The sequence below is a fragment of the Vicugna pacos genome, chromosome 15 (assembly GCF_048564905.1).
Source record: "Vicugna pacos chromosome 15, VicPac4, whole genome shotgun sequence".
Taxonomy (NCBI): domain Eukaryota; kingdom Metazoa; phylum Chordata; class Mammalia; order Artiodactyla; family Camelidae; genus Vicugna; species Vicugna pacos.
This window is the reverse complement of record NC_133001.1, coordinates 5,871,948-5,899,568: the sequence shown is the minus strand read 5'-3', so window position 1 is coordinate 5,899,568 and position 27,621 is coordinate 5,871,948. Positions and strand designations below refer to the sequence as shown.

The 27,621-nt window shown below is 38.1% G+C and overlaps 1 protein-coding gene across 1 annotated transcript in view; it reads right to left on the bottom strand.

The window, feature by feature from the left end:
- LOC102526173 (substance-P receptor) overlaps nucleotides 1-21,068 on the bottom strand; it is a 161,352-nt gene extending 140,284 nt beyond the window's left edge. The window contains exon 1 of the mRNA XM_072937553.1: nucleotides 20,680-21,068. Coding sequence (XP_072793654.1) covers nucleotides 20,680-21,068 — 389 coding nt within the window. The remainder of the gene's footprint in view (nucleotides 1-20,679) is intronic.
- Nucleotides 21,069-27,621: the final 6,553 nt, after the last annotated feature.

The following is a 27,621-nucleotide window of genomic DNA, read 5'->3' as shown; positions in this document are numbered from 1 at the left end:
ATCTTTTGGAATTTTAATTTTTCTTCCAGTTTCATTACTATAGAGCATGTGGGTGGAAATTGTATTTGACCAATAAAAATTCTCATTATCACTTCTTTTATACCAGTTTTTCCTCTTTGAGACTTTAATTTTGATCCATTCCTTCATTTATTATAATGTGTCTTTGCATTGATTTAATTTTTACTCAGGAAAAGGATCTGACTATTCTACTTTCAAAGTCCTTGTATATCTGAAAATATCCTTCACACATGAGTAACAGTGTAAGTGTATAATAATTATGTTGTAATATTTTATCCTAAGAATTTAATATAGACTTTGCTCAAATGCTGTCTGATATTAATTGCCATCTACCAGAAGACTGAAGTCAGAGTAATTTTTGTTTCAGTTTATGTGTCTTTTATTTTTCCTGCTGGGATATATAAAGGGACTTAGAATTTTAACTTAGAATTTTAAAATTTACCAAAAAGTGGAAGAAATATTACTGAGTATAGTTTTATTTTTTTTTCCCCACTCACGTTACTTTAAATATGTGAGCTCATTCTGTGTATATTATGGAGGTAGATTCTTCTTGGAAAGTTTTATACTAAACTGGCTTCTTTTGCAAGAATACTTGGTCTGTGAAGTTGGATTTCTGGCCTGTATTTCTTATTTTTTTGTAACTAATGATTTCTCTCAAATTTTATTTTTTCTTCTATTTCTTCTTTGTTCTAGAACAACTTGTGTTTTTCTTCTGTATGGCTGATTTGGCTCTTCTGTGTCTGTTCAACTTTTTATTATCTTCAGCATAATTTTAATTCTGAAATTGCATTTTTAGTCTCCATGTGATTCTCTCTTCTCTCAGCCAGATCCTTTTTATGCTTCTGATTTTCTTCTTATTTTTACTTCTCCATTTGAGAGGCTCTTTTTTTTTCTATATTAAGAAACCAATGTGGATATTTTCTGATTTTTCTCTTCTGCTAAATTAATACATCATTTTTCTTTAATTTCTCAGAAGAACGGTCTCTGTGATTTAGAATCTTTTTTATAATCTCCATTTTGGTTTCTCGAATAGAGATCCAGTCAAATATGGATTTGACACAAACAGGGTCCATTGAGCATTTGGGAGCTGGCAGAAATTCCTTCTAGATTCTAAATCTAAAAGGCAGGTTGAACAGCCCCTGCCTAAGCTGTGAACCTATCAAGTACTGACCTTCTGTAGTTTTGCTGAACTTGTCCCAAATGCCCATTTCTCTATGAGCACATAATCCTTTGATCTGAGAAAGAATATAAGAAACAATATTCCCTTGAACACTTTTTTCAGGGCTCTCTCTCTCTCTCTCTCTCGCATGTTTTCCCTAAGGGCTTAAACACATGTATCTCAGGTGCGTATATATATCTCCCCTGCTTCCTAACTTTTTTCTGCATCCTGGGAGTTGTAGCCTCTCAGAACCAGAAGCTCTCAAGTGGGAAAGAGGATGCAGTGAAGGTGTTCTGGTGACCTCAGAAAATAATGACTTGCCCTGGAGGTTGCAACACCTGTTTCCTCACGTTGACAACAAAAGGTGCTTGTATGCATTTGCTGGGGCTGCCATCTCAAAGGATCACAAACTGGGATGGCTTAAACCATAGAATCTTAGTTCTTGGTAAAATTGCAATTCAGTGAAAACTGTCCCCTATACATTGGCATACGTTCAGTTGTTAACATTAGTACCCAATGCTATTGCAGGTTTCCAGAATTTTGTCTACTTTGCTGAGTTTTGTGTTGCAGGCAAAAATCCTTGAAAAGGCTTTGTTGGGGGTTAACTGACTGCCAGATTAACTGTGGCATTCTAGTCATCAAATATGTGTTGATAAATGAGTGATTCTGGAGTGTGTCCTGTTGTACTTTTATCACATCTTACTGCTGTAAATTGTTTTAATGCCCTCTTGAACCATGAATAATTAGGGGTTGTTTTCCACTGAGGAAGTTGGCTTCTGATCAACCTGACAAGCAAATCTGGTTCAACTAAAGAAGGAGTGTGAAAAATGAAGGTGGGATGGGAATGACTGGAGGAACTCAGCACCTGACTTCTCCATAATGAACCAGACAGAGGAGGAAGAACAAAATTCCTTTTCTGGTCTTCATGAGGGGGTGAACAGGAGCAAACTGCAAGCTGATGTTCTAATTATACAATAGTTATCTACTCTTTTAACTAGAAAGAATATTCATCATACTTCTTTCCCTCACCCAAAAGAAGTCACCCTCTGACTTGGTAATGATCAAGCTACATTCTTAAGTAGAAAGGCAGAAATTAGACCTTCCTGTTCTTATGCAGAGAACAGTTCTGTAATAAGCTGTCTCCATTCTTCTGAGCCATGTGGATGTTCCAGAGGACAGAAGCCTGATCCGTTAAAGAATATGCTGGTGCCCTGGTCTCCCTGGTGAGGGCTAATTACAGCACTGCACTCAGGAACTCAGGGATGAAGCAGTCATTCTTTTGCCTTCACTCCTCACCCACTCCTGTGCTGTACTCCCAACTGGAGGACTTCCATGTCTTGGCTGACAGTCTGTATATTACCCTTTCTGAATTTTGTGGTCCTTTCTCTCCATGGTATTATGCCAAAAATCCTCCACTGGACCCAAATGACATCGATATTATTGCATCCTCTGTAACACCGAAATCTATCATGTATTGTTTTCTAACATTTCTCTTCTGAAAGCAGTTGATAACTATGCACCATCTCCCCAGATAATAACAAATGACAGCTGAGGGAGGAGGAAGTTATTATATAAAAGATTTTTTTTCATAATCCAGAGCAATAGAGACTGAACGGAGAATGACTTCTTCCCATTTTAATTGCATTAATTCTCTCCATTTGTGAATTTGTACAAGGGTTAAGGATTTCATTAAAGATGCCTCCCCGGGAAATTAGAAGGTGATCGATTGTATGGCTTCTGCTGTCAAATGGAGATCCTGTTCTCAGTCTTCTCAGTCTCAGTTCAGGGGCAGAGAATGAGACAGTGCTGAACACGGGCTTTTAGGGAATCAATCAGGAGTCTTCACTGATTGATAAGAAATTCTGATCGTTTTTATTTATTTATTTATCTATTTATTTACTCTGAAACAGTGTCTGCTTTGCGGCTACTGAGTGCCAATTAAATACAGGTTCACGAAAGTATCTTTGAAATTGGGTTTCTAGTTCAAGGAAGTCCTCAGATGTAAATGTCCTCACTCTCATAGCTTCTGGATGATGGGTACTTTCTTTTGCAAATTGATTACTCATAGAGGTGTGCTTTGGTTGTCACAATGACTCTGGCATTTAGATGTGGGGACCAGGAATGATGGATGTTCTTCAGTAAGTGGCACAGTAATGCCCATAGAAATACTGCCCCATACTCCAAATGATTTCGAATGTCCCTCCAGAAACTTGTGCAGGTGAAAAATCTGCTTATAACTACCCCAAATCTAGAATCTAGCTTCCACTTTTATATAAATTAACTGAATTAATTTACTATTACTCAAAACAATACAAGTTTATTTTTAGAGCTTTAGAGGTCAAACGTCTGAAATGGGTTTTTCTATGTTAAAATCAAGGTGCTAGCAGGGCCCTATTCTTTCCACAGACTCTAGGGAAGAATCTACTCCCTTGCCTTTGCCAGCTTCTAGAGGCCTGTATTACTTGGCTCATGGCCTTTTCCCCCATTTTCAAAGCTGAAAACATAGCGTCTTGAGATTTCTCTCTTTGACCCTTCTGCCTCCCACTTTCATTTATGAGGACCTTTGTGATTGCGCTGGGCTCACCCAGATACACCAGGACAGCCTCTCTATCTCATGATCCTTAACTGAGTCATATCTGCCTTGTGCCATGCAAGGTAACATGTTTGCAGGTTCTGGGGTTTAGGGACGAGGACACCTTTGGGAGACCATTATTCTGCCTACAACAGAAAAAGTATTTTTGAACTTTTTTTTAATATCATGCATTTTTAAGGAAACTACCTACTCTATAAATAAGGGAATGTTGTAGTTTGTTTTATTCATGACCAAGAATTGATCCTTATTTCAGCACATCATGTCACTGAATCAGCATGACTCATAGTATTTGAGTAGCAGCCCCCCATAAAAAAAAGAAACCCCATTATTGCACCTTCCTGAATCTGTTGCTGTCACATTCTCTTTATTCTAAATAAAGGAAAAAGCCTAGTCTGAGCATCTCCATACTAAACCCACAGGATTTTATTATGGATTGCTTTTTTTCCATATTTCTTTTGTATAATACAGTCAGAATATTATATTGTTTTCTTCCTTGAAAATGTGTGTACAGTTAGATTATAATATCTATGAATTGTATTTCAAATTAATAAAAGGGACAGTTTAAAACATTTGACATAAGAAGTAGGGCATCGGGTCAGATGTATGCCTCTCAGCTTCCTGCTGCCCCACTCAACTGGTGAAATCTCTTTTCTCCAGCACTATCATCTGTGCCCTGGATTTCATTTCCTTCCATTTCCTTCAAAACCCTACTGAACCTATTTTCTTAAGGACATTGAGCAATGCCCCCATGACATAGTTCTGATAAATGCTCTACTCCCATGATCATGAACTTTCCAGGAAAATCTCTGGAGAAAGCCTCTAGACATCCAAGAGCCTTTGGGAAAAGTGTTCTTGCTAGAGCAGGATTTCAGGAAATCCCATGGATCCTGAATAAGACCTCCACCCTGTTCCTACCTTACCACACAATGAGATGTCTCGGTGTCCAGTGTCAAGGGGGAAGCTCTAATTAAGAACATTTTATGGGCCTTCCTTATAATGACCACCAGGAACAACCCTATTGCTTCTTATTTCTCTGTATATTTGACCACCACCAGAGGTCTGAGCATCTCCAGTCAACACCACCACCTTGGCTTTTATCTCCAATATGGCTGTAAGCATTTCACTCATCTGATGGACTCTTCCATGGAACAATTAGTCTACCATCAACAAAATCCTTATCCCTTTCTTCAGAGGCTCCCTTCACCTTTCTACTGCCTGAAACGTGACTGTTTCAGGATGTTAATTCCACAACTGCAATTATCTCAGGTGATTAGCTATTTTTCCTCCACAGCCCACCAACCATAAAGCCTGGACCAGGGGCACATGTACTTATGGCTCCTCACCTCCACTTCCAGACCCTTATTCTTTCTTTTTCAATCTGCTGCTTCTTTGAAGCACATGATATAAGGTTATACCACTTGTTGCAGCCATTTCCTGAGTCATCTACTACTCATTCCTTTTGTCCTTAGGAGATTTTAGCCCCTGGCTCACTGTCTTCCTTCCCAGCAAATCCCTGTGTGTGTAATACCCACATACATGACTCATTTCCTTAACTTCCTCCCTTCCAGCAATGCTTCCTTCCACTTGCCTCTAGCCTTCCACACTCATACTTGAATCATTACCTGGACATTTTCATCACCAATAACTACATCATTTCTCAAATTCCTACTTCAAGCCTCTTATTCTGTGGCTGTCAGCTCATCTTTTCAGCTCATACCCTCTGGTTCCCCAGATCCAGCAATTCTTAATACTCACCAGGATCTCCAGTCCATCAATGTTACCACTTTTCATTATCTATCACCCATCCTTGCTCCTCTATTCATCCAGCTTAGATTCCATGATGCACCCCTGTAATCATTCCTTGTAGATACATTAGCTCCACTTTCCTCTCCCTCTCCACTTCATTCATCTGACAAAACCCCAATGCTAATACATAGTTCTCTGCCTTCCTAAGCTTACATTGTAGAAAAACACATATTATGTTGGACTTATAAGTTTTCTTGTCAGTTCACAAACTTCAAGTGAGCCTTCCATATTGCTTAACAATCTTAAAGTATTATCTAGTCATGGTACTCTCCACCTCCACAACACAACTCTTTTTCAACTTTTCCTCTCTTCTCAACCTCTAACATCTCATCTTTCCTCAGTTTCAGTCAGTGACCTTAACTTTTATTTCACCAAAAACATGGAACCAGTAAAAATGAACTATATAATTTTATCAACAAACCTACCAGTCTACTGTCATCTCTACCCATTTTCCATTGTTCCTCCAGCTAGACTGGATTTATTGTCTCACTTCATTTTGAAAGCCAATCCTGGACCCATCCCCATTTACACATTCAAACGCTTTGCTCTTAAATTCTCCTCTCATCAGCATCATGAATCTCTCTCTCAGTTGCCCCATTCTTATCACCATACAAATAAGCTGTAACTTAAAGAAAAATCCTTCCTTCTCCTCACATCCCTCTGCCTACTATGCTTTTCCCTCTTCTCCCATTTGTAACTCCACTACTCCCCATATATTATTCTCCAAAGTACTAAAGACACTTTTATCAAGGGTAGTAATTATTTCACCTTGTCAAATGCAAAGGACTTTGTTCTCATCTGACTTAACCTCTCAGCAACTTATGACACAGTAGATACTTCCTCCTCCCTGAAAGGTTTTCCTTAACTTCCAGAAAACCTTAACTTACTGACTATTCCTTCTTGATTGTATTTGCTAGTTCTTACTCCTCTTCTTGATCTTCTAAGTTTGATGTTCCTTGGTGCTCAGTCAGTGGCAATCTTCTCTATTTCACTCTTTCCCCTATGAAATAATTATGTATTAGAAACATACAGCTTTATGGCTGTAGGTATATGCTAATGACTCTCACATTTGTATTCTGGCCTTTACCACTCCTTCCTGAAATGCAGGTTATTTTTAAAAGTCAGTCCAAAGAAGACATACAGATAGACAACAGGTACATGAAAAGATGCTCAATGTCACTAATCATCAGAGAAATGCAAATCAAAACCACAAAAAGACAAGAAATAACAAGTGTTGGAAAGGATGTAGAGAAAAGGAAACCCTTGTGAACTGTTGGTGAGAATGTAAACTGATGCAATCTCGACTGAAATCACTATCGAGACTCCTTAAAAAATTAAGAATAGAACTGCAATATGATCCAGTGATTCCACTTCCGGGTATTTATCCAAAGAAAACAAAAACACTGATTTGAAAAGATATATACACCATCGTGCTCACTGCAACATCATTTACAATAGCCAAGATATGAAAATAATCTGTGTCCATCAATGAATGAATGAATAAAGAGGTAGCATGTATACATAGTGGAATACTATTTGGCCATAAAAAAGCATGAAGTCTTTTCCATTTGCAACAACATGGATGGGCCTTGGAGGCATTATGCTAAGTGAAACAAATCAGACAGAGGAAGATAAATATCATATGATGTCACTTACATATGGATTTTAAAAGAAAAACAAAACAACAAGCTCATAGATACAGAGAACAGTTTTGTGGTTGCCAGAGGTGGGCATGGGAGTAGGTGGGTGAAATGGATAAAAGGGATCAAAAGGTGCAAACTTTCAGTTATAAGTCATGGGATGTGATGTAATATATAGCATGGTGACTATTGTTAATAATACTGTATTGTGTATTTGAAAGTTATTAAGAGAGGAACTCTTAAAAGTCCTCATCTCAAGAAAAAATTTTTGGGGACTATGTATGGTGACAGATGTTGACTAGACTTATTGTCATGATCATTTCACAATATCTATGAATATTGAATCATTATGTTGTACACTTGAAATGAATATAATGTTATATATCAACTATACCTCAATAAAAATAAATTAAATAAAGTAATAATAATCAACTGTTAGTTCATTCAATACCTCCACATGTCCATCTGCTACCTATATGAAACTTATCAGGGTCAAAATCACTCCTGATTTATTCTCCTGAACCTATTTATTCTCCATTCTGCCACATCTTAGTAAATGAAATTACCATTCTCCCAGTTGCTTAACCTCAAGTATAGGAGTGATTCTTAATTGCTTTTTAAATCTTCTATCATATATCTATTCCATCAGCAAATCATTTGCTTTACTTTGAAAACATATCCAAAATCTGAACATTTTCCATCTCTACCATTATACCCTTGTTTAAACCACCATGGTCTCTCTCTGGGGTCACCACAGGTCACCTAGTGTTTATTCTCCACATAACAGACAGATGATCTCTTAAAAGTGTAGATAAGATCATGTCCCCACTCTGCTCATTATATTCTAATTGTTTATAATCACACATGGACTGAAAAACAAATTTATCTTGCTGTGGCAAAAAACTCTTAATGGTCACTAAACATTCACTTGCTCTCCTACATTTTCCAGAGTCCTGGCAGTTGGGTTAGGGTTAGGGACCCTAGGACCATATGACTAGTTCTTGCTACTGAACTATGAAGAGAAGTGATGTGTATTGCCTCTTGCCTGGGGAATTTAAAGCTCCTGTGTGACTGTCACTTCTTTCTTCCCTTAATATAGCAACCAAGGAGCTCAGGTTGAAATGGCTGAGCCACAAATGGAAAAAGCCTGCAATGAATAATGTTTTCAGGGAGCTCCCCAGAAGAGAAGTTAGACTTACAGTGACTGATGAATAAACTTCTGTGCATTAAGCCATTGAGATTTGAGTATGTGCTTGTTACTGTAGGATAGCATACCCTACCCTGACTAATACATGTGGTATGCATGGCCTTCTTCCCTAACCTCATTCTCCCTCTGATTCTCTGCAGTCCAGCCACACCCAAGTTTTATTTCCAAACAATTCCTGCCTCGGGGCCTTTTATTTTAGCTGTCCCTTCTACCTAGAAAGTCCCTGCACAAGAACAACACATGCAGACTTCATCACAATATTCTGGTCTTTGTTCAAATGTTACCTCCTCAGAAAGGCCTTCTCAGGCCTCCCTATTTTAAAAAGTCTGCTTCTACAACCTACTGAATGAGAGAAATATTTGCAAATGATATGACTGACAAGAAGTTAATATCCAAAATATATAAACACTTCATACAACTCAATATCAAAACAACATACAATCCAATCAAAAAATGGGCAGATGACCTGAACAGACATTTTTTTCCAAAGAAGACATACAGGTAGCCAACAGGACCATGATATGATGCTCAATGTCACTAACCATCAGAGAAATACAAATCAATACCATAATATCACCTCACACCCATCAGAATGGCTATTATCAAAAAGAACACAAATAACAAATATTGACAAGGTTGTGGAGAAAAAATAACCTGCTTTAATTCACTTCTGGGTATATATATAAAGAAAATGAAAACACTAATTTGAAAAACTACATGCATCCCAATGTTCATAGCAGCTTTTTAAAATAATAGCCAAATATGAAAGCAACCTAAGTATCCATCAACAAGTGAATGAATAAAGAAGATGTGGTATATATACAGAACAGAATATAAAAAGAATAATATTTTGCCATTTGCAACAACATAGATGGACCTTGAGGGTATTACAGTCAGACAGAGAAAGATCAATAACGTACATGATTTCTTATATGTGGAATTTAAGAAATGAAACAAATGAATGAGTACGACAAAACAGAAACAGACTTACTGATATAAGGAACAAGCTAGTGGTTACCAATGGGGAGACGGAAGGGGGAAAAGGAGTAGGGACCTAAGAGGTAAAACTACTATGTATAAAATGAATAAGCTGCAAGTATATATAGTACAGCACAGGGAATACAGCCAGTTTATAACAAATTTAAATGGAGTATAATCTATAAAAACATAGAATCACAATGTTGTACATCTGATACGAAAGCAATATTATAAATCATAGTTCAATTAAACAAAACAAAACAAATATAAATTTATAGTTAGATAAAAGATTGGGGTCATTTTGAAATACTTCTTTCCTAAATTCCTTTTAAAACACCTAGGAAATAATTTTTTAATAAAAATATAGAAATACAACCTAAGCAAGTACAATAAGGGGAAAATAATAATAATAAAAAGCAAAATTCTTCAACCTGTTGGTTCTTAACTGTCTAAATAATTTATTATTCCTCATATATTAAACATTAAGATTATTAAAAATAAATAAAAGTGGATTCAACATAATACCTATGATCATGCCACTCACCCACTTGTTTTCCTAAGTAAGAAATAAAGAGGAAACTCACAGTGAAAATTTCTAATAATTTTCAGTCTATCTTATTTACCCCACAGTCTGTAGTGAACTTCTGCTACTGAGGCTCCACTAACAGTTGGGATGTGCAAGAGAAAAGCAACAAATAACATACAAGGGAACCCACATAAGATTATCAGCTAATGTTTCAGCAGAAACTCTACAGGCTGGAAGGGAGTAGCATGATATATTTGAAGTGATGAAAGGGAAAAACCTACAACCAAGAATACTTTATCCAGAAAGGCTCTCATTCTATTTGATGGAGAAATCGAAAGCTTCACAGGTAAACAAAAGTTAAAGAATTTAGCACCATCGAACCAGCCTTAAAATAAATGTTAAAGGAACTAATCTAGTCAGTAAACCACAAGAAAAGACAACAAATAGAAGAAAGGCCTACAAAAACAAACCCCAAACAATGAACAAAATGACAGTAAGAACATACATATCAATAATTACCTTAAATGCAAATAGATTAAATGCTCCAACCAAAAAACATAGAATGAGTACAAAAACAAGACCCATATATATGCTGTTTAAAAGAGGCCCACTTCAGAGTTAGCAACACATGCAGGCTGTAAGTGAGAGGGTGGAAAAAGTATTCCATGTAAATGGAAACCAAAAGAAAGCTGGAATAGCAATACTTGTATCAGACAAAATTGATCTTAAAATAAAGACCTTTACAAGAAACACTGTATAATGCTCAAGGGATCAACCCAAGAAGACATAACAACTGTAAATATATGTGCACCTAACATAGGAACACCTCAACATTTAAGGCAATTGTTAACAGACATAAAAGGGGAAATTGACAATAACACAATAATACTGGGGGACCTTAACACCCCAGTTACATCAATGGACAGATCATCTAGGCAGAACATCAGTGAAGAAATACAAGCCCTAAATGACACATTAGACCCGATGGACTTAATTAATATCTATAGAGCATTCCATCCGAAAGCAAAAGAAGGCACATTATTCTCAAAGGTGCATGGAAGATTCTCCAGAATCTCACATGCTAATCCACAAAGCAAGCTTCAATAAATTTAAGAAAATTGACATTGTACAAAGCATCTTTCCAACAACAATGCTATGAGGTTAGAAATTAACTACAAGAAGGAAAAGGCAAATACTGCAAACATGGAGGCTAAACAATAAGCTACTAAACAACAAACGGATCACTTGAGAAATTAAAAAGGAAATCAAAAAATACTTTGAGACAAATGAAAATGAAAACACAATGATCCAAAACCTTTGGGATGCAGCAGAGGCAGTTCTAAGAGGGAAGCATACAGTGATACCAGCCTACCTCAGGAAACAAGAAAAATCTCAAATAAACAACGTAACCTTACACCCAAAGCAGATAAACAAAGAAGAGCAAACAAAACCCAAAGTTAGTAGAAGAAAAGAAATAATAAAGATCTGAGCAGAAATAAATGAGAGACTAAAAAAAAAAATAGAAAAGATCAATGAAACCAAAATCTAGTTCTTTGCAAAGATAAACAAAGCTGATAAACCTTTAGTCAGACTCAACTGGAAAAAAGGAAGAGAGCCCAAATTAATAAAATCAGAAATGAAAAAGGAGAAACCATAACTTGCATCACAGAAATTCAAGGGATCATAAGAGGTTACTATGAGCAACTATATGCCAACAAAAAGGACAACCTAGAAGAGATGGAAAATCTCTTAGAAATGTACAATTTGCCAAGACTGAATCAGGAAGAAATAGAAAATATGAATAGGCCATTACCAGCACTGAAATTGAATCAATAATTTTAAAACTCCCAACAAACAAAAGTCCAGGACCAGGTGGCTTCACAGGTGAATTCTACTGAACATTTAGAGAAGAGTGAAAATCTATCTTTCTGAAAATATTTCAAAAAATTGCAGAGGAAGGAATACTTCTGAACTCTTTCTATGAGGCCACCATCACCCTCATACCAAAACCAGACAAAGCTATCACCAAAAAGAAAATTAAAGGCCAGTAACACGTATAACTACAGATGCAAAAATCCTCAACAAAATACTAGCACATCAACTCCAACAATATATTAAAAAGATCATACACCATGATCAAGTGGAATTTATTCCAGAGATGCAAGTATTTTTCAGTATCCACAAATCAATCAATGTGATATACACCACATTAACAAATTGAAAAGTAAAAACCATATGATCATCTCAATTGATACAGAAAAAGATTTTGATAAAATTCAAGATCCATTTATGATAAAAACTCTTCAGAAAGTGGGCAAAAAGGGAACATACCTGAACATAATAAAGGCTATATATGACACACCCACAGCTAACATCATACTCAGTTCTAAAAAGCTAGAAGTATTTTCTCTAAGATCAGGAAAAAGACAAAGATGCCCACCCTCACCACTCTTATTTGACATAATTTTGGAAGTCCTAGCCACAGCAATCAGAGAAGAAAAAGAAGTAAATGGAATCCAAATTGGAAAAGAAGTTAAGAAGTCACTTTTTGTAGATGACATGATACTATACATAGAAAATCCTAAAGATACTACGAGAAAACTACTAAAGCTCATCAATGAATTTAGTAAAGTTGCAGGATAAAAAATTAATATACAGAAATCAGTTGCATTTCTATACACTAACAACAAAATATCAGAAAAAAAGAAATGAAGAAAACAGTCCTATTTACCATTGCACTGAAAATAATAAAATACCTAGGAATAAATCTATCTAAGGAGGCAAAAGATCTGTACTCCATGAATTATAAGATGCTCATGAGAGAAATTGAAGATGACACAAACAGATGGAAAGATAAACTGTGTTCCTGCATTGGAAGAACTAACATTGTTAAAATGGCCATACTACCCAAGGCAATATACAGATTCAATGCAATCTCTATGAAATTACCAATGACCCTTTTTCACAGAACTGTAAAAAAAAGTTGTAAAATTTATATGGAAACACAGAAGGCCCTGAATAGCTGAAACAATCTTGAGAAAGAGGAACAGAACTGGAGGAATCATATGCCCTGACTTGACTATACTACAAAGCTACAGTAATCAAAACAGTATGGTACTGGCACAAAAACAGACACATAGCTCAATGGAACAGGTTTGAAAGACCAGAAATAAACCCACACACTTATGGTCAATTAATCTACAGCAAAAGAGCAAGAATATACAATAGAGAAAAAACAGTCTCTTAAATGAGCTTGGCTGAGAAAACTGGACAGATACACGTAAAAGAATGAAATTAGAACATTCTCTAACACCATATACAAAAATGAACTCAAAAGGGACTAAGGACCTAAAGGTAAGGCTGGATGCTCTAAAACTCCTAGAGACATAACTCACAGCAATATTTTTCTGCATCTGTCTCTTAGAATAATCAAAATAAAAGCAAAACTAAACAAATAGGACTTAATAAAACTTATAAGCTTTTGCACAGTGAAGAAAACCATAAACAAAATGAAAAGAAAACCTAAAAATGAAATGAAAGAAAATATTTGCAAATCATGTGACCGACAAGGGATTAATTTCCAAAATACACAAACAACTCATATAGCTTAATATCAAGCAGCAACCCAATTAAAAAATGAGCAGAAGATCTATATAGACATTTCTCTAAAGAAGATATACAGATGATCAATAAGCATGTGAAAAGGTGCTCAACGTTACTAATTATTAGGGAAATGCAAATGAAAACCACAGTGAGGTATCACCTCATGTCAATCAGAATGGCCATCATTATACAGTCTACCAGTAATAAATTCTGGAAAGGTTGTGGAGAAAAGGGAACCTTCCTACACTGTTGGTGGGAATGTAAATTGATGCAGCCACTATGGAGAACAGTATGAAGGTTCTTTAAAAAACTAAAAATAGAGCTACCATATGATCAAGCAATCTCACTTCTGGGCATATATCCAGAGAAAATTCTAAGATACATGCACCCCAATATTCATAGCAGCGCTATTTACAATAGCCAAGACACAGAAGCAACCTAAATGTCCATTGACAGATGACTGGATATATGTAAATTAGAAATTACTCAGCTATAACAAAGAAAAAGTAAAAACAATGCCATTTGCAGGAACATGGATGGATCTAAAGATTATCATACTAAGTGATGTAAGTCAGATAAGGAAAGACAAATATCATGATATCACTCACATGTGGAATAAAAAAAAACAGAAAAATTTTTAAGTGATACAAATGAACTAATTTACAAGCCAGAAATAGAATTACAGACATAGAATACAATATACGATTACCAAAGGGGAAGTGGGGGATAAATTAGGGGTTTGGGATTAACATATACACACTACTATATATCATACAGATAAATAACAAGGATCTACTGTACAGCATAGGAAACTCTATTCGATACCTTGTAATAACCGACTGTAGAAAAGAATCTGAAAAGGAATTATATGTATACATATACATATATAGAATTGCATCACTTTTCTGTACATTTGAAACTAGCACAAAGTTGTAAATCAACTATACTTCAATTTAAAAAATGTTTTTAAATTCAAAACAAACCAAAAAAGCAATAACATATGCAAAACTAATCTGAGTGGTGAGCAACTTTCACCTTTCATCTCATCGAATTTATTACTGCCCCTCACAGCCAGAGAAGCAGTATTACCAGATCAGTCTTTTTTCTGAGCCCCCTGTTGCTGTGTGCTTGGTTCCAAGTCAGACTACCTTTTCCCTGAATAACCCTTCCTGTGGGGCTAAGGGATTGGTCCCTGCGCCTCCTGTCTTAGATGCTGCTCCACAAAACTAGAACTAGTTATCATTACTGGCTCCTGAAAAATAAAGGTGTCAATTCTCAGTGTCCTCCAGCTGCTAATTTCATGAACCATCATACACATCTTTTAGTTTTCACCGTTGGAAGAAATTTTAAATTTTTACTTTAAGTGGGAGAAATTACAGAGATTGAAAAAGTAAAATCCCTGATGTTTGTTGGAGTTTAATTAGAGAAAAATCTGATATTATTTAATATACTTAGTATACTTATCAAGTTTTTTTTTTCCTAGGTAATCAGTGCCTTCAGTAAATAAATATTCCTTCTGAATGGGGTCTCTGTCTGTCTGTCTGTCTGTCTCCTAATTCTATGGAAAGTTTACAGGAAGGATTGAAATTAGTTCTCCAATCTGCAGCTGAAGTTTTCTCTGCTTACATTTTGGTTCCACAATGAAATTTGGTAAAGTTTAGCGAGACAATTTAATTCAGGGATTCAACTTTAAGAGTTTTAACCTAAGAAAAGAAGAAGGGATGCTCTCAAAGATTTATGTCAAGGAAATTAATTGCAAAGTTACTTGTAATCATTAAAAATGGAAATAATGCACATCTAAAAATAAAGAAATGATTAAATAAATTATTATAACCATGCAATATAATGCATCCATTAAAAATACTGTTTTTGAAACTATTTCAAAATAAGGAAATACGGAAAATGGCCATGATATGATGCTAAGAACAAAACAAAAAAGGTAATGAAACTGCTTTTATTATGATCCAAAATTTATCCTAAAAGGTGTGAATGACTGTATGTGGCATAAATAACAAAGAAAAAATACAAGCTAGCATTCTAGACTTTTAACTGGCTACCTGTCAGTAGTGGAATTTTAGACTTTTACTTTTTTTTTTTTTTTTACAATTTTAACATTTTCTAAATGTTCTTCTAGAAGAAGAAGATTTATTCACTCATTCATTTAATCAGTAAACATGCAGTGACAGTTAAATGCCCAGCACTCTGCTTTGTTCTGAGGAGATAAAGTAAACAAAGCAGAACAGACGTGTTCCTTGCTCTGCCCAGAGTTTATAATACTTTAAAATTAGGAGGAAAAGTCTTTTAAAATTTCATTTCATTTGACCCAGTAATTTTACTTCTGGGAATCTACCCTAAGGAAATAATCAACAAAGGAAAACAAAATTATTATACAGAAATGTTTATTAGCACATTAATCATAATGGCAAAAAAATCTAAAAAAGCATCTAAATTCCCAGCAGTAGGGGGATGGTTAAAGTAATAATGGCACATTCATATAATGGAATAACAGGAAGCCACTGCAATTACATTATTAAAGACTTTTTAATAATAAAATTATTATTAAATAAAATTATTAATTACAATTATTATTAAGGTTTTCCAATAATATCAATAGAAAAAAGTAAGCTACAGAATTCTATAGACCCTGACCTCAGTTATGTAGTTTAATAGTCATAAAAGAGAAATTCAAATGTTAACAGGTGTTATTTTTGCATGGTGAAGTAATGGTTGATTTCTATTTCTGTGTTTAGTTTCTTCATGAACGAGATTGAATTTTATAATCAGGAAAATCATGTTGCTTTTATGTTTTGAGATGGTTCAAAGATTATCTGTTAAAACCCTAAAAGCTCCACGCAAAAACTACTAGAGTCAATAAAAGAATTTGGTAAGGTAGCAGGATGCAAACTTAACATACAAAAATCAGTTGCATTTCTTTACACTAATGATGAATCAATAGGAAATGAAAGTAAAGAAATAATCCCTTTTAAAATTGCACTCAAAGTAATAAAATACCTAGGAATAAAGATTTATTCAAAGGAGGGGAAAGACTTACATGGAGAACTACAAAACATTGATTAAGGAATTAAAGAAGACTTTAAAGAAATTGAAAGATATCTCATGCTTTTGGATTGGAAAAATCAATACTGTTAAAATGGCCACACTGCCAGAGGCAATCTGCAGATTCAGTGCAATCCCTATCAAATTACCCAGGACATATTTCACAGAACTAGAACAAATCATAATAAAACTTATATGGAATCACAAAAGACACAGAATTGCCAAAACATTACTGAAGAAAAAGAATGAAACTGGAAGAATAACCCTCCCAGATTTCAGACTATACTACAGAGCTACAGTAATCAAAACAGCATGATATTGATACAAAAACAGACATATGGATCAATGGAACAGAATAGAGAGCCCAGAAATGAACCCACAAACTTTTGGTCAATTAATCTTTGACAAAGGAGGCAAGAACATACAATGGAATAAAGACAATGTCTTCAGCAAATGGTGTTGGGAAAAACTGGACAGCTGCATGGAAATCAATGAAGTTAGATGACTCCCTCACACCATACACAATATAAACTCAAAATGGTTTAAATACTTAAACATAAGACAAGACACAATAAGTCTCCTAGAAGAAAACATAGGCAAAACAGTATCCCACATACGTCTCAGTAATGTCCTCCTAGGGCAGTCTACCCAAGCAATAGAAATAAAAGCAAGAATAAACAAACGGGACCTAATTAAACTCACAAGCTTTTCACAGCAAAGGAAACCATAAGTAAAACAAAAAGGCAACCTACAGAATGGGAGAAAATATTTGCAAAAGATGAGACTTCAAGGGCTTAATTTCCAGAATATATAAACAACTCCTATGACAAATATGAAAAAAAGAAAAACCCAATCCAAAAATGGGCAGAAGACCTAAACAAGCAATTCTCCAAGGAAGACATAAAAATGGCCAGTGAAAAAATGCTCAATATCATTAATTATCGAGAAATGCAAATCCAAACTACAATGAGGTATCACTTCACACCAGTCAGAATGGCCTCTTTCAAAAGTCCACAAACAATAAATGCTGGAGAGGCTGTGGAGAAAAGGGAGCCCTCCTACACTGCTGGTGGGAAGGCAGTTTGGTGCAGCCATTATGGAAAACAGTATGGAGATTCCTCAAAAAACTAAAAATAGACTTACCATATGATCCAGCAATCCCACTCCTAGGCATATATCCAGAGGGAACCTTAATTCAAAAAGACACCTGCACCCCAATGTTCACAGCAGCACTATTTACAATATCCTAAGACATGGAAACAACCTAAATGTCCATTGACAGATAACTGGATAAAGAAGTCATGGTATATTTATACAATAAAATACTATTCAGCCATAAAAATAATAAAACAATGCCATTTGCAGCAACATGGATGTCCCTGGAGAATGTCATTCTAAGTGAAGTAAGCCAGAAAGAGAAAGAAAAATACCATATGACATCACTTATATGCAGAAACTAAAACAAACAAACAAAAAAAGACAAATGAACTTATATATAAGACAGAAACAGATTCACAGACATAGAAAACAAACTTATGGTTACCACTGTGGAAGGGGGTGGGAAGGAGTAAATTGGAAGTCTGAGATTTGCAGATACTGACCGATAGATACATAAAATAAACAAACAAGTGTATACTGTATATAGCACAGGGAACTATATTCAATTTCTTGTAATGGCTTATGGTGAAAAAGAATATGAGAATGAATATATGTATATTCATGTATGACTGAAGCACTGTACTGTACACTAGAAATTGACTCAACATTGTCAACTGACTACACAGCAATTTAGAAAAATTATCTGTTAAAAATTCAAGGAAAATACAAAAAGATATTTAACATTTCCTCAAAGTCTGCATAGCCACAGTGGAGAAAGGAGAGATCATTCACGGAGAGAAGGCTAAAGGTCCTCTTCCTTTCTAGAACATTCTTCAGAGAGAATGGATGACCATGCATGCAGTGGAGCTAGATTCATCAGAGGGCCTGAAGGGGTTGATTCACTGTGCTCATGAGGCTGAACAAGGAAAAGAGCAGAAAGAGCATCTAAGACTTGGAGACTCAGCCTTGAGGCCTCATCTCTAAGTCCCCCTTGAACTCTAACCCTGAGCATACTACACTAGGTACATGGTGACATTTCTTACTGACCTCACAAAGCAGGTGTCATGAAAGGTCAGGGTCCTGTCTATGGTTTGCCTAGAAACAGTGGAGCCCGAGATGCCCCAAGGCAGCTGAAATCTGCCAAATTCACTGTGAAGACTTTGACCCTGAATCCTGACCCTAATCCTCCTAACCTTCTAAGTACAAAGGGAAAGAGAAGGGCTGTGGAACATGTCATTTCTGTGGAAGGCAAAGCTACAGAGCTGTCTGCTCCATCCTCTATGTCTGGGCTCGCACTGACTGTCAGGCCTCCCTTGAGCTTACACGAGTGCCCAGTGCAGTAAAAAGTACCAGCTTTCCCTTTGATTTAGGGATCTCCAAGACGGCATATGTACGGCTGAAACGGCCCCGGGTCTCACGGCTCATACATTCCGTTACACATCACGCTATGCATTTTCTAAGTTTCAGGGGGCTGCAGTGAAGTGAAAGGAGCAAGTCAACACAGGAAGACTTACAGGTGTAACTCATTTTCAGTAAACCAAACATTTAAAAACCAGAGTAACATAAAAGATAAGTTTCACTACCCCTTTGAGTAATTGATTTCCCTTCTACATTTAAAATACAAATTGATTCACTGCAACTTGTTTTACACACAACATATTAAGTACATCAGGGTTGCACAGAGGGAACAGAAAAGACAGCATTTGGACACCATTGCAAAGGAAGCATAGTTTTCTCTGATTTTAAAAGTGTTCATTGACTACAGAAGTTTCAAAAGACCTCAAATCAATCACAAATCATAATTAATCTTTATGTAAAAGAGTTCACTAACTGGGGAATGTTTGTTTTGAAGTTTTTCTCTTAGCTCCTTCTTTGGGCTTCTCATATTCATTTATCTCAGCAAGGCTACCAAAAGGACTCATTTCAAAATCACAGTGGCAGGAGCTTTAAACATCCCTCCACATCCCAGGTAAACATTTAAACATTTGTGCACAGATAGATATACAAATTAGTGACCTAGGACACCCACAAAACAGTCATACAAATAAAGCTGTGCTCCACTCATCAATTTCCCATCAGTGCCACCTGAGGACACATTCATTCCAGAACGCTAGCCCCAGTGTTTGAAAATGCCAACATTTTCACTTTTACTCAGCTTCTGAAATCCTGTCCTATTGGTTTCAGGAAAGAATGAACTCTTTAACTGCCTTTAATTGCCTTTGCCAAGCATGGTTCTCTGTGGACACAAACACGCTAAAAACATGGACCTTATATGGCAAAAGAAATTTAGAAAAACCACTAGGTAATCAGGATCTCTATCTGTGGAGCTCCTTAAGAAGAGCATAGCTGCCTCTCATTCTTGAATGAGAACCTCTAGCAGCTTAGAGCTGAATTAGAATCCTTAGTATTTTATGATTCTCATGAAACGCTCTTCACATCCAAATAATATTGGAGAGTTGCAGGAGGAGCAGAAAGTCCCTTAAAAGTGACAAATTTTGCCTAGGTGTACTCAAAACTGGAAGGCATCAGGAGACTGCACAGCTGAAGAACAGCTTGCAAGGGTCACAAAGCCCAAACCAGGGGCTGGCCCCCTGGCCACGCCCTGGGTATCCCCTTCAGGCTTTGAGGATAAAGGGGAGAAGGTATATATGGAAAGAAGCAAGGAAGGGGTTGAAAGGAAAATGTCAGGGAGAGGAGGGGAGAGGGGATGAAAAAGAGAGTTAAATGAAGAAAAGGGGGGATGTATATATAAAGGAAAGGAGACTGGAAATGGGTGAAAAGGAGAAGAAAAGGAAAGGGGAATAGGAAAGGAAATGGAGAGATAGGATAAAGTCCCTCAGTGACAATGGACTCAGCGGGCGGTCAGTACAAATCCAGGGGGCACAGGAGGCCGACCGTCACCTTGAACCAGGCACTAGCCAGCCCTGAAGCTCCACAGTAATGCCATCCTCCTTTAAGGACACTTTCTCCCTTTTCCATAAAGGGCGAGCTCACCTATCCAAGGCCACAGCCGTCATGGAGTAAATGCTGGCAAAGACAGCAGCAATGGGGAAGAAGTTGTGGAATTTGCAGTAGAACAGGCCGTAGTACCACTCGTTGTGGACAGCATAGGTGAAGTTCACCACGGTGTTGAAGGCGGCCATGGAGGCCTCCGCGAAGGCCAGGTTCACTAGGAAATAGTTTGTAACTGTCCTCATTCTCTTGTGGGCCAAGATGATCCACATCACCACCACGTTGCCCACCACGGAAGTCACCACGATGACTGTGTAGGCAGCAGCCCAAAGGACAATCCGCCAGGCTGGCTGCACAAACTGGTTGGGCTCCGATATGTTGGTGGAGATGTTTGGGAAGAGGTCTGAGTCCACCGGCAGGACGTTATCCATTTTTTTCACTAAGTGGTTAAGACCTCCTCTCTGTATACACACAGATCCTTTGCAGCAGGGTCCTGAGACGGCGCCTGGGGTCAGAGTCCTGTTTAACCAAGACAGGAGGCTGTAGGCTGTTTCTGGACAGAACTCTTTCCTTGCAAGTAAGAAATTGGCACTGAAATAAAAGCTTCTAAATGTGCGGCATGCCCTCGGTGGCTTTGAATTCCCCCACTTTCAAGCTTCAGGAAGCATTTGAGTTCTTAAATCTGGAGACAGCGTCTCTCCTGCGTTGGGCTGGAAAAGAGAAAGAAATTCCACGGGTCACAGTTCCAGGAAGCAGGAGAACCCCCGCCTTTCTGCACCTGCTGCCACTTGCCAACTGCTATTCCTCCTGCCTGCAATGGCAAAGATAAAGCCCTGTGCTGCGCTGAGGACTTGGGGGCGAAGTGGGGTGGGGGTATCAGCCACAGCACGACCTGTAAAAGTTCTGAGTCTGTGGCCAGGATTCTGGGGCCCCGCGTCCAGCTGGAGATTTTTTTTTCTTTGCTTTCGCTGCCGCCGCCGCCGCCACCTTCTGCAGCTTTGCAGGCGCCTCTTGGCTCGCGTCCTGCTCAGCTCCGGAGTTAGGAGAACCTTGGCAGGGCTACGCGTGAGACTTTTATAACCCGCTGCAGAGACGTCACTGGGAATGGGTAGTACCTGGGCTGCGTACTCGCCAGTCCCCTTGCGCAGACAGGCGGCTTCACCATCTGTCGACAACTGTCTCACTGCACCGTCGCAACCACCGAGCTGTTTTGCTGCTACCTGCTGTGGAAGTCTGCAAGCCCGACTCCCCACGCACTCCTCAAGGGGGCGCTAGCTAGCTCGCCTCAGAAGGAATGCGCCAGATGGGGTCCGCAGCTGGAACCGCAGACGACCCAGGGGGAAAGAAAGGATTTGCGAAAGACTTGAAGTGATGGACCCTCCGGGGAAGGCAGGCATGCTGCCATGGCCCTGCAGAGCCCCCTGCCTCTGGTGGCGGGAGTTTGGCAAGTGTCCGGGCAAAGCGCCAGCGCTGCGCTCCCAGCCTTTCTCCAGTCCTAAACACTCACGCCTAGTTCCTTTCTCTGACAGGCCGATTCCCCTGGGAAACAGTGATGGGTTCTAAGATTTGGGGCCATCTCCAGCCACCCCGGTGGCTTGAGCCCTCGCTCCATGAAGAGCTCCAGCTGAGCTCCCCAGATGAGAATCCCCGCCCCGGCAGAGGCAACGGGATACCAGCCGGAGCTCCCCACTAAGCAGTGCGTCTCCCAGACGAGCGGCTCTGGGCGCTCTGCCAGCATCCGCTGCAGCCTCGCGCTCGCCGCCCGGCGACCTGGCAGCCTCTGCCTCTGCGCCTCCCGGGCTTGGCGGCCAGAGCCGGTCTTGGGGTGGCGTCGGGGGCCGGACCCTCTCCCCCTCATCCTCTGTCAGGTTTGCATAAGCACTGGAGGGCAGGGCTGTTCGCCTTCTCTCCCCACCCGAGACCCGCCCCTGGCGGGCTTCGAGGCCACGTCTCCCAGTCCGAAGCTATTGCAAACGGCCAGCCTGGTGCAGGGCACTGGAAGGGGTGGGAACGGCTCGCCAGTAGATGCCAATCCTTTCGCAGAAACCGAGATGGACTGAGAGGTTCGGAGTGCGTTCCAACCATACTGCCTGGGAGATGAGGCTCCATGGACACTCGAATCTTCCGAGTCTTTTTGGGGGCCGTCCGCCGGTTCCCCCACCTTTCACTGCGGGGACTCGGAGCTGTGGGACGGGGGCTGGGATGGGCAGCACCGACCTGCACGGAAGCTCGGGTTTGCGCAAACCGGAGCTCTCCTGGGAGTCGCGTTTACGCCCTAGTCCTGCCTGGTTGCGTGCCTCTGCGGTAAGCGCTCAAAATATCCCGCGGGAACCGCTTTAAAGTTAAGAAATGTATGGATTTATGCCGGGCTAAAACCAGATGCTTTCAGGGAATCTGCTAGTTCACTCTGGTTTTGTTGACGCCTGGAACTTCAGCGTTTGCATGAACCGCATCTTGCGCTGCCTGGTCCTCCAGGCACCCTTAAACCCGGAAAAGAAAACTCCAGTGATGCCTTGAAGAGAACAGTGTCTTCTTTAGAAGGGCAGCAAAGGAGAGATTTTAGGTGGAAGGGAACACCTTCTTTTTCACTCTGGATCTCTCATTGCTGCCTCCACCTCTCACAGAGCTGACAGAGTGTGAGTGCATGTCTGTGTCCCACCATAATTTTTCCTCCCAAGCTGTCTTAAAGCGATCTTTCCCTCTTTCTCCCTGCCCAGGAGGCAGGCTGACTTTTTTTAGAGGAAATTTACTCAATGCTTGGGGTGTGGTGGGGGTGTGAGAGGGGAGAAAGATAATGAATTCTAAGTGTATAGCAAAAGCTAAATGTAAATACATTAAATAAAAGCTAAAAAGCAAGGATTGATCTATTTATCTTCCACTAGTAGGGCAAGTTGACACCTTGAGCCAGATACTGCTGAGCTGCGGATATAGTCAGGCAAGCACAGTCTATTGACAGGGAAAGAGACAATTACCTACGCAAAACAGGCAGTAGTATGGTGAGCAAAGGCACGAGGCCTGCTAGGAGGGGAGGGAGGCATCTGATCTCCTGTCTAATAAGGGAGAAGCGCTTTCCATGTATGTGTTTCATATGTTAAATCATGACACTCCGTTTAAAGTCCCATAAGGTTCAGCTCACTCAGAACACCTACATTTCTTACTCTGGCCTTCCAGGGTCTGCATCCCCTGCCCTGCAGTGTAGGTGAGGCTGGCCTGGGTGGCTCCTTCCTGTCCCTGGTTCCTCACGGCAGGTAGCTGTGTCCTAAGCATGTATGGCTTGTTAATTTTTTCCCCACAAAAACAAAGCATATTCATGATAGTTTCACATTTTAAAAAATGCCTCAGCCTTACCATGGCCAAAGGTGTCCTTAATTCACACAAACACACGTGCACGTGCACATGCACGCACACTCACACCTCTAAGCAGTTACCTTCTCTGGCATCGCTCCTTCCCCACATGGGGAATAACTTTGCAAACTCTATTAAGATCCTATATATGCTTTTTTTCCCTCCAAGAGTTGATTTTTTTTTCTTTATCCTTTTTGTCTTGGCTCCCCTTTCTGCCGAGCTTCCTCCTTGACACACAACACAAACCCACCGGGCTCAAAGTAAATTCTCTTGACAACCCAGTATAAATTCTTCCTTATTTGTCCAGGCCCTTTAATCCTATATAGACAGAAACACAAACACACACACATGCATATACAAATACAGAATTTTCACTATTGTCTGAATTTTGTTTTCCTGACTCAAAACATAGTTTGGATGCTTCAGAGTCAACAGACAGATTTAGCTTATTCTTTTCAATGGTTAAATATTATTCTTGTGGTATGAATGCATCATAATTCATACCCTCTCTTTCCTATTTATATGAAAATTCACATTGCCTCCAGTTTTTACTACTAAAGACAACGCTACTATAAATATTTTTACATTATGTCTCCACAGTACAATGCTTTATTTCAATGGGATAGATTCCAAGTGGACTTGCTAGGTAGTGGATTATACTTATATTAAAATGCATATATGTATACATGTTGTATATTTCTCTTTTATGTTGCCAGATTGCCTTCTAAAAAGGTGCAATGCTAACATTTCACTAACAATTAAATTACCCTTTACCCTACATCGTCTACAGCAATAGATATTAAGGGTCTTTTTAGTTTTGTCAGTCTAAAATGTGTAAAATATGATAACATTGCTCATACATAATGTTTATTTTCCAGACTACTAGAGAATTTGAATTTCTTTTAAGACTTCTTTACTGTGTGAACTTTCTCTTCTTTAAATTGTCTGTTCACATCCCTTGCCCTTTTTTCTGTTGGATGGTTTTCTGGTCATTTTTTTCCAAGTGCTTTTTGTATGTTATAGGTATAAGCACTTTGCTTGTCATGAATATTTCAAATATTTTTTCTAATATTATTATCTATCTCTTGAATTTTGTGTATTTTCCATAAAAACATAAATAATTTTTATGTAGTCTGTATTTGCTTTAATAGCTTTTGGGTTTTTAAGTTTTGGTTTAAAAGAACCTCTGCAAATCCTGGCTTTTGCCACATACTCTCCTAGATTTTCTTGGCAGCTTTTTATTGTTTCATTTTTCTTACATTTAAGTATTTAATTTACCTGGGGTTTGTTATTTTATATTATGTAAAATTCTTTTTTCATATAGTTTGCATGTTTTCACAGCTCTTTCCATTTTTCTAATGAATTAAACCATTATCCTTATAATAGAATAAATCTTCAAATATATATGATTTAATATTTATATTTTCTGGTCTTTTCCACTAATCTATTTATCTATTCCTATAGCAACACTATACGTATAATTCATATAATCTCCTACTTTCCCTAGCCTTCTTGAATTAGGCAGAGCCTTGTGACTAATTCAGCCAATAGACTGTTAGTGGAAATGATATGCATCACCTTCAGGCTAAAGCATAGAAATGTGTGTGTGTGTGAGAGAGAGAGAGAGAGAGAGAGAGAAAGGAAAAGAGACTTCTCCATGTGTTGTCTCCTGCCAAGTCCCAAACAATGGGACAGGTCCTGATCACCATGAATTCCTGAGCGACTGTATAACACAGGCCCCTGGCAGATCATCACTGACATGTAGCATAAGCAAGAAATGAGTTCTTGTGCTAAAGCACTAGGATTTGGGATCAATTTGTTACTCACCATGATGTACTAGCGCATCCTGACTAATACAGGAAATACTCTGATACTGATAAGACAAGTTCATATGAGTGCTCATTTCATGCTTTTCTTGCCTATTTTGCAGTGTCATATTTAAACTTTGATATTTTAATTTCAAATTTTTAGAATTCCAAATAAAACAACCTGCATTAATACTCTAATTGGAACTGCCTGGAATTTATTTAATTTTGACAAAATTGATGTTTTTGATACTAAGTTGTTTCATCCAAGAGCATGGTATCCCTTTCCATTTCTTCAAGTCTTGTTTTATACCTTTCAAAAATATTTTATAATTTTGGTTTAAATAGATACAGTCTTTTGATTAAATGTATTTCCATGTGTTTTGTTTCCATTGCAAATGAAATATTTTTTTTACCCTAGATCAAAGAAAACCTATTGACTTCTGTGCATATGTATTTGTTTGTATGAGTTTGTGCAAGTGTGTGTATATGTGTGTGTATCCTAGACATTTTACCAAATTTCTTATTCATTCTACTGTTTTTCACTTGAGTTTCCTTAGTTTTCAATCACATCATTAGCATTTTCTTGTCTCATTGAATTTCCTTTACCTTCCATGACAAAGTCAAATTCAAAGTAGTGATAGCAAATATTTCTACATAGTTTCTGAAGTTAATAAGGATGGCTTTGTTTTTTTACCATTTAGGATAATATTTGTTGTTAAATTGGCTAAATAGTCTTTTATGTTTAAATGTCTTCCTTCTACTTTATTTTGCCCTGAAGTTTTTATTGACATGTCTTGTAATTTCTTTCTTTTTAATGCATTTTTCAGGATTTGCTAACATGAATGTGTAATTTTTTTCACTAATTTATTGGCAACATGGATTAGGTGGAATTATTGGCATAATAGACTTCCCAACACTGACCCACCCTAACATTCCTGGCATGAATTCTGTTTGGCCAGAGGCTGTATCATGCCTTTGATATATTGCTGGAACCAACTTGTTGATGTTTTGTTTAACACTCTTGCATCTATTTGCCTAAGTAAGCTTGATGTATAGATGTTTTCCTCTTTTCCTTTCCTGTCTTGATCAGATTTTGGTATCAGTGTTATGCATCAAAAAATGAGCTGTGAAACATCTTATCTTTAACTATGGCCAGAAATATTAGTCTTGGTCCCTGAACCAGCAGCATTGGCATCACCCAGAAGCCACTTGGGAATGTAATTTCTCAGATGCAGAACTACCAAACTAAGATCTGCCTTTTAATAAGACTGTAGGTGATTTGCACGCACATTAAAGTTTGGGGAGCTTAAAATAGGTAAGTGTTTTCCAAATTTCTGAGATGGTAAGAATCACTTGAATTGCTTGTTAAATAAATGTATTATTTTCCCATGAAAATTCTGATTTGGTAGGTCTGATAGTGATCTGTGTTTTTATCAAGTATTCTGGGTCAGTCTTCTCTTCAAGCAAGTTTGGAAATAAATGGGTCTTTTACTTAAAATCCAGCATGAAACTAGAGGAGTGCTTTCTTCATCTCAAAACAATTGTCTTCTAGTATTTTTTGAAGTTATTACCTCTTCTCCATCAGTTCCTTTTTCTCCTTCTGGGACTCTTATTGGTGGCATGCTAGGTCTCTCATATCCATTCTATGAATGTTTTGAAAACTATACCTCACCCTTTAGTGGTGACTAGAATTTTTTAAAAAATGGAATAACAGAATAGAAAATGTCAGAGTGCACAGCACATGGAGTAAGGGTAAGTATTGTTTTGTGAAGTTTTTATTTCCATTAAAGCCCTGCATGGATTGCAGTAAAAAAAAAAGTTTGAAAGCAAT